This window comes from Solea senegalensis, linkage group LG14 (assembly GCF_019176455.1).
Source record: "Solea senegalensis isolate Sse05_10M linkage group LG14, IFAPA_SoseM_1, whole genome shotgun sequence".
NCBI classification, from domain to species: Eukaryota; Metazoa; Chordata; class Actinopteri; order Pleuronectiformes; family Soleidae; genus Solea; species Solea senegalensis.
Genome location: NC_058034.1, coordinates 23,415,250 through 23,429,188, shown reverse-complemented (window position 1 = coordinate 23,429,188; position 13,939 = coordinate 23,415,250). Strand labels below are relative to the sequence as shown.

The following is a 13,939-nucleotide window of genomic DNA, read 5'->3' as shown; positions in this document are numbered from 1 at the left end:
GTTCAAATGGACTGAGCAGGAAGGAAGTGTTCACCCACGGCTCGCCTGCTCAATCTTCAGGAGCTCTATCAAAGGGAGGGAGGACTTCAGTGCAATATTTACTGTGACCTCTTCCTCTCACTGGTCAGGGGCCCATGGGGAAAAAACTGGAGTAGACAAACAATGAACAATAGCGTTCAGGGATGAGCAATGGTGCCAGCCCTGCATGTGCCATTACGGGATGTGTATTACAGATGGCTGGAGACACCTGCTCACACAGCCTGTTTTTACAAATACTACTCAGCCATCACACATGCCACACTTGCTAAATGAGAACATTAGCAGCTCGTGCAGGAAAACATTTGCTAGAGGAGGTTTAGCAATTCAGAGTGAGTTTGCTTTCTTGACCAGATGAGGTCATTGATACCATTCTTCTGTTTTCCATTTGTGAGATTGCATTCTTCAACTGGCCAGTGAAACTGTTCCTGTATGTAAAGGTATTTAAATTAACAAATCATCATTTGTAATAAACTAGAACATAATACACTGATTTGCAGGTTCAGTTGTTGGTGTAATGTGCCTCTGATGGCAGAGGCAGGACCAAGATAGAAATCTTCCAGCATCATTGCTTTAAGTTGATGTTTACATAGACAAACAGCCCCTGTGTTGAATCAGCATCTGTGCAGGTCTCAGTTTAATCCCTCACTTCAAACCAGCCTGTCAGGACTGGGCATTGCCTTATCTCAGAGATCCTTTCTGCCCTGCTCAATTTGGTGAGATAACAGTAATTGTAGCAGCATTCTCCTGTGCCTGGGTGGTCTGGGTTGCATTTCTAATGATGTTACGCTTTTCCCAGAACAAGTGGAAATACCTCAGTGATCCACCGTGGAGAAAAAGCGAGAGGAGGATAAAAGCCACATTCCCACTGGGCTTTGGATTCTAACACAAGGGATATTAAGTTTGAAGTTTTAAACGACATAATGTGCATTATGAAACTTGTATAACTAATGTTTATTTATCAATCTCCCATCATCCTCTGTTACACACTATATAATGATAAGTCTTGTTTTGTAAGCTGGCATTGCAGTGGATTAAAAAGTGCAATTTACTACTGAATTGTATCATTATAACAGCAACATAGAATGTATATATTCAAATGTACATGTGTTTCAATGTACCCGAGTAACAGCCACAGTTGAGTAAACACTTTAGATTAAGGAACACATATTCACCATTAATTAGTTGCTTATAAGCATGTAAATTAGTAACATTGGCTCTTAATCGTCATAATTAAGTATTTATTAATGCCTTATTCTGCATGGCCTGATTATACAACCAGAAAGCGTTTTGCCTCAATAACCTCAGCATTATTGCTTATTAGTAATAAGTAAGAAAGTTGTTGTATATGAATTATGATCTTGATAAGCTTTGCTTAGTATGGACTTTATAAGGTGGTAGTATACAGTATACAGGTAATGGTTTTGGCAGCTGTAAGATGTAAGTCGCTGTTCTCTCATTTTTGGGTTTTCTTCCCCCACATTAGTCATATATCAGGTCCGGGTGGTTAATTAATTATTGTTAATTATAATACGTGAGCTGGAGCTTTTAATATTACAGAGAACACAAATGACAGCATCAGTATGACAAGTAGCTTTTAAGTATAGTGGTGAGCAAGTGAAGCCTTATGAAGCACTGAGGCAACAATCGCTTCAGTGACAGTGACATCTGGTGGACAACTGAAGCCATAGCAACCTCTCAAGACCACAACTGAACTCTGTTTCAATCCCATGTCAGCAATAAAAGTTTAGAAAAGACTGCATGGTCATTCAAGTGTTTTGTTCATTTATACTCGACCATACTGTAAAACATCCCAGGTTAAACCAAAGAATAAATCTAAATGATATGAAGGGTGAAATGTTGGTTAAGGGTTTATTTGAAGATTTAAGATTATTTACAAACTGTACTAAATGTCCATAAATGATCATGGTATTTGAACTCCAGTCCAGTTTACCTCAGTTTTACACACCCTCTCACGCAGCCAATTATCAGAGAATTAAATCTACATCACATTAATATTGAAGTTAACTATTTAACATGACATTCACAGGTTCACAATAATCTATGTCCATCTATGTGAACACACACACACACACACTCTGTTAAGACACTGTTAATCTAACAAAAATTCAGTAAACTATAAAGTCCTTATTAAATTAAAAGTAAACTTTGGTATATGAGTGTACACAGGACAAATATACCAGACACTGTGGACTCACAGACCAGTTGTCCACCTTTGCTGGTGAACTGAGACTGGACAGAGACTGATGTGGACTCATGGAACAGAAAATCCAGGTCCTGCAAAGAAAAAGAGTCATAAATGAAAGTGTGCAGTGATGAGAGTTAAACAAAGAGAATAATGTCTCTGTCCACTGAAGAGACATCTATAAACAACTGGAGATAATATTTCTGATATTCCTGTTCCTAATCCTCAACCATAATCCTTAATCTTCCCTGGAAGAATACAAATAAGAATGCACTGAACTAGAGTCTTCAGAAAAATATAGTTTATTTGTTACATATTTATGTAAAATCCTACGTCAACATCAAGCATCGTTAAAAAGTCTGAGTGTGATCAAACATACTATCCCCACACCCTTTCACTCTAATCCAGATTAATTCTGATAAACCTGTGTTAATGTGAATTGACAGAATGCGGATTTGGAGTAAATACGTTCAATTCTGTGTAAAAGTCAAAGGTCAAAGTTTTAAGAAATGACATCATGAACACATTAATTATTTTAAAACATAGTTTCACTCATTATTCATATTTATATAAGACATATAAATATAATACTCATATCTATATATAATCTAATATTCATCCTCAGAAGAACTTTGAGACAGAACAGTGAATGTCTCATAGTCCAGAAGAAGACGTGTTAAATGGTACAAATGTTTTGATCTAATATTCACATAAATGTGTCTCTGAGACAATAAAGTAACATAATGTAGGATTTCAACCTTTAAATGTTTAAAAAAAGATTATTTTGAACATAAACTCAGAACAGTGTGAGAATCATCACAGGGTCAAAGGTCACTCTGAGAACAACATTCTAAAGACAAAGGGTTAGTTTATAATATATTAAAAAATAAAATGTCATCATATTTGTATAAAAGTTTAGAACATCGTCATTAAAAATCCTGCTTCACTACCGTTTACCACCTGCAGGTGGAACCTGAGAGCAAATCCTACATTGTGTTACTTCAGGGTTGATTTAATATTTTCATTAATCTATTAAGATTATTTTTTACATTTCAGTTCAACAAGAAAAACATTTGGAAGCATTTTCAGTATTATTATAAACAGTATTATTAATATTATTATTGCTGTTAAACCTTTTAAAATATATACACACATACATGTATATATTTTTTATCATTTCTTTACTTGTCATGTGACTATTAACCCGATCAGAGACATCACGTCCTTTGAATGGACAGTCCTCTGTGAACGGGTCGGACTTTGGACAGAACTTTGAGACGAGGCTCCGTCATCGTCATCACACACTTCTTGGCAGGGGACAGCATTGCTATGGCAACGGCAGGTGAGGGGTTTGCCAGAACTCCTGTATTTGTTGGTGTTGTCACTGTTGTTGTCATGGTTACCGGAGGAATGTTGTTTGTTACTGTGGCTGCAGGGTTGGACAGACTGGTCTGGATCTCAGCCCGTCTTGCCAATGCTGTTCTCAACTTCTCCCTCATCTGTTCAATCTGGTCTTTGAGCTCCTGTAGCTCACCTGTGAGGGGCGGGGCCACTGCAGCAGAGGGCGGGGCTGCAAGGGGACTGACTATAGGTACAAGAGAATGAGCAGCTGCTTTGGGTTGAGCAGACGAGGAGACGGAGGGTAGGGACCGAACCAGGCTGGTAAGAGAGGCTGCTGGTCCTCCGTTCTCACAAACCATGCAGTTTGTCTCTGCTGTACGATTGGCTGATTCTGCCACCTGACATTTAGCTCCACCTCCTTTGATATCAGAAGCAGCAAGACGAGCAAGTAGGCGCCGGGTATTGAGGGTCTCCAGGTTAAAATTCACTTGTTTGAAGTCTCGAGCATCTGAGAGGACAGCAGCAGTGTCCATTCTGGTCTCATTGTTCCACTTAGCAGAGACTCCAGAAGTCGGGGGCCCAGGAGCCAGGGGCCCAGAAGCCAGGGGCCCAGAAGCCAGGGGCCCAGGAGCCGGGGGCCCACAGGGAGGTTGAGGGTTTAGTAACTTACAGCTGAACACAAAAAGAAAAGATTTGCTTTAGGATTTACATTGATGTTTGCATTGATGTTTGCATTGATGTTTGCATTGATGTTTACATTGATGTTTGCATTGATGTTTGCTTTGATGTTTGCATTGATGTTTGCTTTGATGTTTACACTGATGTTAACTTTGATGTTTACACTGATGTTAACATTGAAGTTTGCTTTGATGTTTACACTGATGTTTACACTGATGTTTACATTGATGTTTACACTGATGTTTGCATTGGTGTTTGCATTGGTGTTTACACTAATGTTTACACTGATGTTTACACTGATGTTTACACTGATGTTTGCATTGATGTTTACCGATGTTTTACTGATGTTTACACTGATGTTTCCATTGTTGTTTACATTGATGTTTACACTGATATTTACACTGCTGTTAACTTTGATGTTTACACTGATGTTAACATTGAAGTTTGCTTTGATGTTTACACTGATGTTTACATTGATGTTTACATTGATGTTTACATTGATGTTTACACTGATGTTTGCATTGATGTTTACACTGATGTTTGCATTGGTGTTTACACTAATGTTTACACTGATGTTTACACTGATGTTTACACTGATGTTTACACTGATGTTTGCATTGATGTTTAAACTGATGTTTGCATTGTTGTTTACATTGATGTTAACACTGATGTTTGTATTGTTGTTTACATTGATGTTTACACTGATGTTTGGACTTATGTTTACACTGATGTTTACACTGATGTTTGGACTTATGTTTACACTGATGTTTACACTGATGTTTGCATTGGTGTTTACATTGTTTACACTGTTTGCATTGATGTCTTTTGAGGGCTTTGCTGTGTGACATTCATACATTCATCAGGTAAATTCCAAAACAATGAATAACAACACTGATGAACCTTTTTCCTTTGTCCAATCGCTGTTTCTTCACGTCATCATACGACATGTTCAGAGCTCGATGGATTTTCTGTCAAACAAAAATGTCTTCTGTCACTTTTCATAAGGTCTTGTTAGAACAAGAGGCTGAGTTTTAGTGTTGGGAAAATTTCCAGAGGATAATTCAACTGATTTTCAGGATTTTGTTCAAGAGAAGTTAACAATACATTTCTTGTTTTCTGGTTGAACAAAAATAAAGAAACTCACTTGTGATGTGTGCAGCCAATACTTAAGCCTCTGTCGACGGCGGATGTGTGGTAGGACAAGTCGATAGAACGCATGTTCACCTGCCAGAGCCAGCAAAGCTCCACCCACTCCAAAGCACAACAACACAAAGAGTCCTGAGAAGTGACCGATCCCCATCTGAAGAGTCTGACACACAACACAACAGTACTCAGAAATGACACACAACAGCAGTTTATGAACATAAAGAGTGTGTAATATATTTATGTAAATGTTTAAACTGACCTCAGTAACAGCAAACACTCTGTTTCCACACGGAACCACTTTGTACCACTTGTCGTGCAGCAGATCCATGAATCCATCTGATTTATATCTGCTGATGATCTCAGAGATGTTGGACGTCAGAGGACAGTTCTGAGGGAGACCGATGCCATAACCTGGGTAAGGGTCAGTTATTTTCACACGGTTATTGTTTACTCCATTAATAAGTTGGTTAAAAAAGTGACCTGCTCTACCACTGATCCACAGGCACTCTGTTCTGTCACAGACATATAAACACATTGTTACCTTCAATGGCAAATGGTTTTCCAACTGTTGCCAGTTTACAATCAGCATCAATGGAAACTTCGTAGTCCAGTAGAGCTTTGTCCATGATGAAAGCATCAAGACGAGGGGGATCTGTCCTTCAACACAGAGACATGGTTACTATAGCAACCAGCAACATACAGTGATGTGGTTACGACACTAAAATGGCTGAGAGTGACAACAATGAGTTCAACTGGAAACAATATCTGTGTAGGAAGAGGAAATCATGAGCTGATATTCAAACATTAACATCTGATGAGACCAGTCAGGCGTCTTTGTCCTCGGTCCTCTTACTTGAGTGCAGCAACTCCTTCAGGTGTAGTCGGCTCATTGAAATGTCTCATGTACTCATGTGTCTCTGGAAAACTGTTTTTCATGTAATCCTCAGCGCTGCTCTCCCGGACCGTCCCAAAACGAAAACCCTGTGAGGGGTGGTGCAGCTAAAATATGACAGGGACAAAAAAGTGATGAAGATCATGTCTGATGTTTTCATGTGTGAAAATACTGACAGACAATAAAATCAGTGGAAATTAACAGCAGTCATGTTCAGGGTTATGTTATTTAAGACCTGGCTCCCGAAAAAGGACCACTGGTCCTGACACACACTTTTTGAAATAAAAGTCATAATTCATACTCCACAAATGATTAACTTCAAACATCAAAACACCAGACACACATCAGACAAACATCAGAACATCAGACAAACATCAAAACATCAGACAAACATCAAAACATCAGACAAACATCAAAACATCAGACAAACATCAAAACATCAAACAAACATCAAAACATCAGACAAACCTCAGACAAACATCAGAAAACATCAAAACATCAGACAAACATTAAAACATCAGACACACATCAGGTGTTGGCACCTTGGCATCGTGGATCCCTGAGACGTCCTCAAAGGTTTTCTCTCCCACCATGACAGCAGCAAGGTTTGCCGTGTAGCTGGACAGCACGAGTAAGCAGAAGATGGCCCACAGATTCATCAGGAACCGACCAGTCCAGCACTTTGGTGTCTTGGTGGAAAATGTACGCCCAAACAGGACAGCGTAACACAGGTTTAGAGCTGACGAGTATGAGAACACCTTCATTCTGTTGCGTCCGTGTGGTGTCATTCCAAATGGACTCTTCCACTCATACAGTGTGAGGAAGAGTGCTGTGATGTGCAGTGCCAGGAAAACACCAACCCACATGGACCAATGCAGGGGCCACATGAAGGCTCCGATGGGAGCTGCCGTATCTTTACTGCGCACCAGTATACCCAGGCTGGTCGAGAAGAAGGGTGAGGTGAAGTCAATCACCTGACTTCGAGCCGAGTTGATACTAAAGGAGGTGACGGCCAAATCTGCCAGTCCATTCAAAAGATCCCCCACCAGCCCAGTCCACCGACCCGCCTTCCACGCACCATACTTCCCATCTCCGACAATGTAAAGGTCAAACTCAAAGCCGAGGTCCTCGGCCAGCTTCTCCAGCAAGTCAATGCAGTAACCATAGCAACACTTGCTGTAGTGTGCAGGGAGAAAGCTGCTGTTTCCCTCTGCCACTTCCCTGAAGAACCTCTCCAGAGTCTCTGAGCTGTTGGTTCCAGCATCCAGGCAGAACTGTCCGGCTGGACAGGTGCCCTCAACATCTGCATCACGCGTGAACACAAAGGGATGTTCCACTAGAGTCACCACACGGACACGACTCCCCATCACAGGCGTCCCTGCCCTCCAGCGAACCCTGGCCCTACTGCCCAATCCCTCTGTCCTGTGGTGATGCCTGTGTCTTTGCCATAATCCCTGATCTTCCAACTGCAGCTGACCTCCCTCCCAGGTTCCCACTGTCACCCAGGACGGTTGACCCACAGCGTTTCGTCGCAGGCTCCAAATGTGAAATCGCTGTGAGGTTAAGACCTGAGACTGGTCCTGGAGAACTCTGACAAGACCCGTCACACCAGAGAAAGACACGTTGGACAAAAACCTACAGAACAAAATGGAGACAAAAAGGTGAGAGGTCACCTCATAGATCGTTGACCTTTGAACGACCATGGTTCACCCATGGTTCACTGAATTTTGATATTTCAAAGTTAACACACTGAATGGTAAAGTTTATGGTGTTTATCTCAGCAACAATAACAAGTTTCATATCTCGAAGAAAACATTCAGTTCATTAACATGAACCCCCACCTGCAGGGGGAGGAGTCAACGACACAGATGTGACTTACCTGGACAAATACTGTCCTGATGATGTCACCTCTTTTTTAGTGTGTTTGTTGTAGCAGTCGACAAAGTTGTGGATCCGTGAGAGTTCTGGTCTCAGCACAGACGCCGCAGTGATGGACGTAGTGATGAGCTGGAGAGCGTCTCTGATGTAAAAGTCCAGCGGTTTACGGTTCACCTGTCCGTATGCCAGAAGACCAAGAGGCAGCCCAATGGTCTGTAGTGTTTCAGGGTTGAGTGGCTGGCCCAGCACCCAGTGCATCGTGGGTAAGGTGAGGCCCAAGTCCTGAGCACTGCGCAGTACTGCAGCTGCACACTGTGGATCAGAACCAAACAGCAGCACCAACGCTGGCAGAGGCTGCTTCTGTCTGAAGTGCTGGGACAGAAAATGACGGATCTGCGTGTCGTCATGTGACCATTGTGTCAGGTTCAGAAGGGCCTGCATGTTCAAGGTGACCCAAGATTGGCTGTCCCACAATGCACTGCTCCGACCCTCCAGGAGCTGCAGGAGAGTCTGCGTTTCCTCCCAGCCGCGACACAGAACCATAGTACCCTCCCTCCAACCGGACCGCCGCAGAACTCCCAAGACCAGATCAGACAGACCAGAGTCAGGAATCCCTGTCATCATCTGCAGGTGGAACTGATTCTACATGAATACAGAGATGAAAACAAGATTATAACACAAATCACAGCTCAAATATCACAAAAGAACAGATCATCAGGACACGGATCAGGGCACGGATCAGGATCCCAACCAAAATGAAACATGAAAAATTAGAGAATCTTCAAGGTCAAGGCCAAGGTCAAGGTCAGACAAACAAACTATAGAAGAAAAATTAACTAATTCATCGCAATTTTCTGTAATTAATTGCAAAAATAAACCTGAGGCTTATAACATACATTTTACATTACATGTCATTTAGCAGACACTTTTTCAAGTGGACTTCCTGTCCGCGGTGTTGCAGATCCCGTTCCTCAGCATCATTGACCCACATTTTTGTTCATATAAAATCATGGAATGAACGTAGAATCAACATAAAAAGGCTCTTTGTGTGTTTTAAGGTGTAGGTTACCATGGTAACACAAGGTTCAGGGTTACTGACTATTAATGTTAGTGAACATATGACATTTTCAATCTTTCATTAGAGTCTGGAGGATTCATGTGAGGGGCGGAGCTTGTGCATTTTAAATGATTCAAATCACTTTTTCAAAAATCAAGGCCAATAAAACCAGACATCAGCTGAAATTATTTCTTATGAAGTAGTAACAGAAACACAGCATGTTCCATCTTTGTGCCAGTTCCAGTTCAAAGTGCACATGTGCATTTTCACTCCATAGAGACAATTTGGTTTAGTCCTTGTTTACATTCAGTCAGTTACTGAGGCAGAGTACTTTGTTTACATTATCAGGGGACAGGGTAGATTATGAGAGGGATCTCAACACCAATGACTTTTCAGCCCTTCATCCTGATCATCTATGATTTAACGTTGACAGCACTACTATATAATTAAAAACGAACGGAGTGAGCGGCGCAGGTTCTTGCTGGACAGTAAATATCGGAAAAAGCGAGTTGGCTCTGAGATCCATGTCCCGCAGCCAAAAACTAAAGCACTTTAAAAGGTTTTTATGGAAATGCTTCTAAATAAGGATGTGAACACAAGGTCAAGAGATGTTTGTGATGTAGTGAGAAGACTGTGAAAATCCCACAGTCACAGTCAGACTCATGGATGTGTATACATGACTTATGTATCTATATATACACATACATGTATTTATTAAATGTATGTAAACTCACACGTGTCTGCACTGGCTCTCTTTCTTCTGCACTTTATGTGTTTCTTCATCACATTTCATTTGTTACCACTTGCACATTATTACTTTGTTTTAAACTTTGAAAACAAGACTGCACGGACCCCGTCTGTTTTCCTCTCAACAGTTCTCTTCCAGATTCTTTACACCTTCCCCTTAAGGAAGACTAGCTTCATGGGCAAACTTGACCACTACACACCAAAACTTATTACCTCAGTGAGGGTACCAGTCTTAACCACTGAGCCACTCCACCCCCCAATTCTTTTTTTTTAACAATGTTTTTATTGATTTTCAATAAGAACATATAAACACATCGCCCCATACCAAACCAGTTACACAATAATACACAAGTAAACCTTGCTGTATACACAGACACCAAAATAAAATAAATAAATAAAATTAATAAAATAAAATAAATAAATAAATAATAAATTAATTAAAATATTAAATAAAATTGTCACACTCTATAGTCTTACAAACAAGTATGATCTATTGTTGCTTGAGAAAGTTAATTAAGGGTGTCCACACCTCTTCAAATTCTTGCGCTTTACCCCTAATTACATAGGTTAACTTTTCTAATGTAACACACTTTGCCATCTCCCTAATCCAAGATTGTGTAGAGGATACTTCAGTTTCTCTCCAAGATAATGCAATCATCCTCCTGGCCTGCAGGAGGCCAAAGTTGATCAAAGTCTTACACTTAGAGTTAACAGAAAAGCAATCTGGGTATAAGTACAGGCAACCATTTTCCAAAAAGTTACCAATATAGGGCATTCCCATACACAATGAATTAAAGGCGACATAGACCGGAAGCTCCAATTAACGCTGCGTTTGTGTGTGTATCTGCGTCATTACCTCGTTTATGAAACCCTAAAGTTTCAGAACAAACAGTTCAGCCACTGCTGAGAAAATAGGGTTTTATTGTTTTCCTGGGCTCTGCGAAGCGGATCGGCACTTCCGTATTTTGATGATGTCATCAGGAAACCTCACCACTCCTCTCACCTCTGTAGCGCCTCCTGGTGCGGGCACCAGTCCGGACACATCCGGTTGCGTACATTCAACCGCAGAAGAAGAAGAACTACTCTCGTTGTAGCTGCTGAGATGCAGAGCATCCACCGTGCCAGAAGAGGGAGCTGTGTATCTGAGAGCTGGCCTATCTATTACGTCACTTCCAGGTACCTGGCCAATCACAGGACAGTGGGAAAGCTCTCGTTGGCTGGCCAATCACAACACAGTCCACGTTCTGGGGGTGTGGTTTTGGTCTGAAACAGCGCGGCTGACGAGAGCGTCAGTGAGGAGATATTTTGATCGGCTCGTTTGCAGCGATTAGGAGGTTTTTAACCATGAAAACAAGTTAATATATGTAAGTAGACCTCCATAACTAACATATTTGTGTGATACAAGCATTCCATGTCACCTTTAAAGTACCATTCTCAGTCAAACATTTCACACATGTATCTGGAATGCCAGGGGACCACTTGTTGAGTTTCTCAGGGGTTATGTATGTCCTCAAATGTCCTAACCATTTGTGTTGTAACAGTTTCATTCGAGTATTAATGGTTTGAGATTGAGCTTTTAAACAAGCTTTCGCCCACTCAGCTTCTTCAATATCCTCCTTAATATCCAAACTCCATGCCCTCCTTCTATCATGACTTGATTCCTCATCATGCGAGACAAGTGCTGTATAGAGTGTAGATATTTTACATCTCCCATTCATGTGTTTTAACACAAAACCCTCAAGACAGGACAGCGGCGGCTCATGCGTAGCCTGGTGACACCTTGATAAAATGCCTCATCTGTAAATATTTAAAAAAGTGTTTTTTTTGGGATTGAATATTTCACACAAAGGTCATTAAATGTTAATAAATTGCCCTGAACATATAAGTCTCTAATTTTTCGTATCCCTCTGTCGGCCCAAGCCCGAAAACCACCATCTGCCCTGCCAGGAGTGAACTGCGCATTATCCCATATAGGTGAAAATTGAGAGATGGGGGGTGTATCACCAATATGTCTATGAGCCCTAAACCAAATATCAATAGAGTTTCTAAGAAAGGGACTTGTTGGTTTTTTTTCTTTAAAGTTTTAAAATCTGCAGAATATAAGTATAGGCTTATTGGCAATTTAGATACTGATGCTTGTTCAGTAGAAACCCATGCTGGAGGAGAGTGTGTGACAAAGTAAAACAGAGCACTGCGCAGCTGAGCAGCCCAATAATACCACTGTAGATTGGGCAACTGTAATCCACCCCTATGATATGGCAAATATAGTAATCTTAGTCTTAATCTAGGTTTTTTACCATTCCAGATAAATCTACAAAAGGTGCTTTTAATGTCTAATGGCAATGGTAATGGGAGTGACTGAAACAAATATAAGAATTTTGGCAAGATATTCATCCTAATTAAGTTGATCCGGCCAATCATTGATATTGGCATTGTCGTCCATTTTACAATTGAATCTTGTACCTCTCTCATCAGCGGCTCATAGTTTGCTTCAACTGTATTCATTTGGGGAGTAATCTTGATCCCAAGATAGGTAAATCCCTCCCTCGCACTAAAAAAAAGGTGTATCTATAACCGGATTATTTCTCTCTTCTTCATACAAGAAACGTACAGAAGATTTTTCATTATTAATACTGTATCCAGAAAACTGACCAAATTTATCAATTAAAGTGACCGAGGTTAGCTCTGACGCGTTTAACCAAACAATCCACTGAGATTTGGCAATGAAGAAATGAACTTTTTACTTTTTAAAAGATCAACTCATAATAAAGTGCACAGTCATGTGCATTTTATCATGAGTTGATCTTTTTATCATGAGTTGGTCAGTCAAGTCATAATCACAGTAATCACAGCACCCTCAGAAGAAATGATTTCCAAACCAAACAACAACAATCTGATCCTCAAAAAAGACCATGATGAACTACATTGGCCAATCTGTGAAAGTGTGGGAGTGGCCACGGCGTCCATGCTCCTCCCCTCTCTTTGCATCTGAATGTAACCATGACACAGATGTTCTTTTTCTTTAATTTAACAGTCTAGACGCTGACTCAACATTTTTTTTCTGCACATCATGACGCAGCATTTAAAATAGAAAGGTGTAACCATGGTAACTTCACTGACCTCTATGGTGATTTTAAAACCTGTTCTTAAGGGTCACACACACACACACACACACACGACCTCGAACCAGGTCAAGGTCAAACTAAATGGAAAAAAAACAACTCTCCCTCACGTCACGTGTTGTCAGACAACAGGTGAGACTCGTACCTGCGTGCGCAGCGTCTCCCCCTCTTCAATGATGCTGAGGAACGGGATCTGCAACACCGCGGACAGGAAGTCCACTTGAAGCAGCTCGTCCCGGTTCTGAGGGAAGGCGAGCACGGCGGACACTCCCTGCACCGCAACGCCCTCACACACGCACCGGAACACGGACTCCGGGTCCGCGGCGGCCGGCTTCCAGGACACCAGCTCCAGACTCAGGTTATAGGGCAGAGGGTTGGGTCGCTCGGGGTCCCGGCCCCAGTCCGGATGCGGATCGAGATCCAGGTCCGAGCTCATCATGACCGCGGCGCGGCTCAGTGCCGCCTGGACCTGAAAACGAGCCGCACGCTGCGCCGGCAGGAGCGCGCCGACGCGCACCGTGTGCCCGATCTGCGTCAGGAGGTGACAGGGCTGCGGGTGCAGGAGGCACCGCGGAACCAGAACCAGGAGGAGCATAGGGAAAACGGAGCGGAGAGTTCTGGACCAGAAGCGGCTGAGAGACATCCTGACTGTGTCTCTCCTCCGCTGAAGGAGGAGGAGGTGATAGAGGAGCGAACCGAAAACACGGTGATGATAAAGAGAGGGGGGGTGTCATCACGACAGGAGGTGCAGAAGAGGAGGAGGTGATGATAGAGAGGAGGAGGAAAGGGAAGAGTACAAGAAGAGAAGAGGACAAGAAGAGGAAAAGAAGAGGACG

The 13,939-nt window shown here is 41.8% G+C and overlaps 1 protein-coding gene across 1 annotated transcript; it reads right to left on the bottom strand.

The window, feature by feature from the left end:
* Nucleotides 1-3,266: 3,266 nt before the first annotated feature.
* On the bottom strand, nt 3,267-13,897 carry grin3bb (glutamate receptor, ionotropic, N-methyl-D-aspartate 3Bb). The gene is made up of 9 exons (XM_044043412.1): nt 13,249-13,897; nt 8,179-8,819; nt 6,842-7,934; nt 6,261-6,406; nt 5,949-6,064; nt 5,667-5,818; nt 5,406-5,570; nt 5,162-5,229; nt 3,267-4,255 (listed from the first exon to the last, which is right to left on the bottom strand). The coding sequence occupies exons 1-9, from the start codon at nt 13,744-13,746 to the stop codon at nt 3,460-3,462; spliced, it is 3,675 nt and encodes a 1,224-aa protein (XP_043899347.1). The 5' UTR covers nt 13,747-13,897; the 3' UTR covers nt 3,267-3,459.
* Nucleotides 13,898-13,939: the final 42 nt, after the last annotated feature.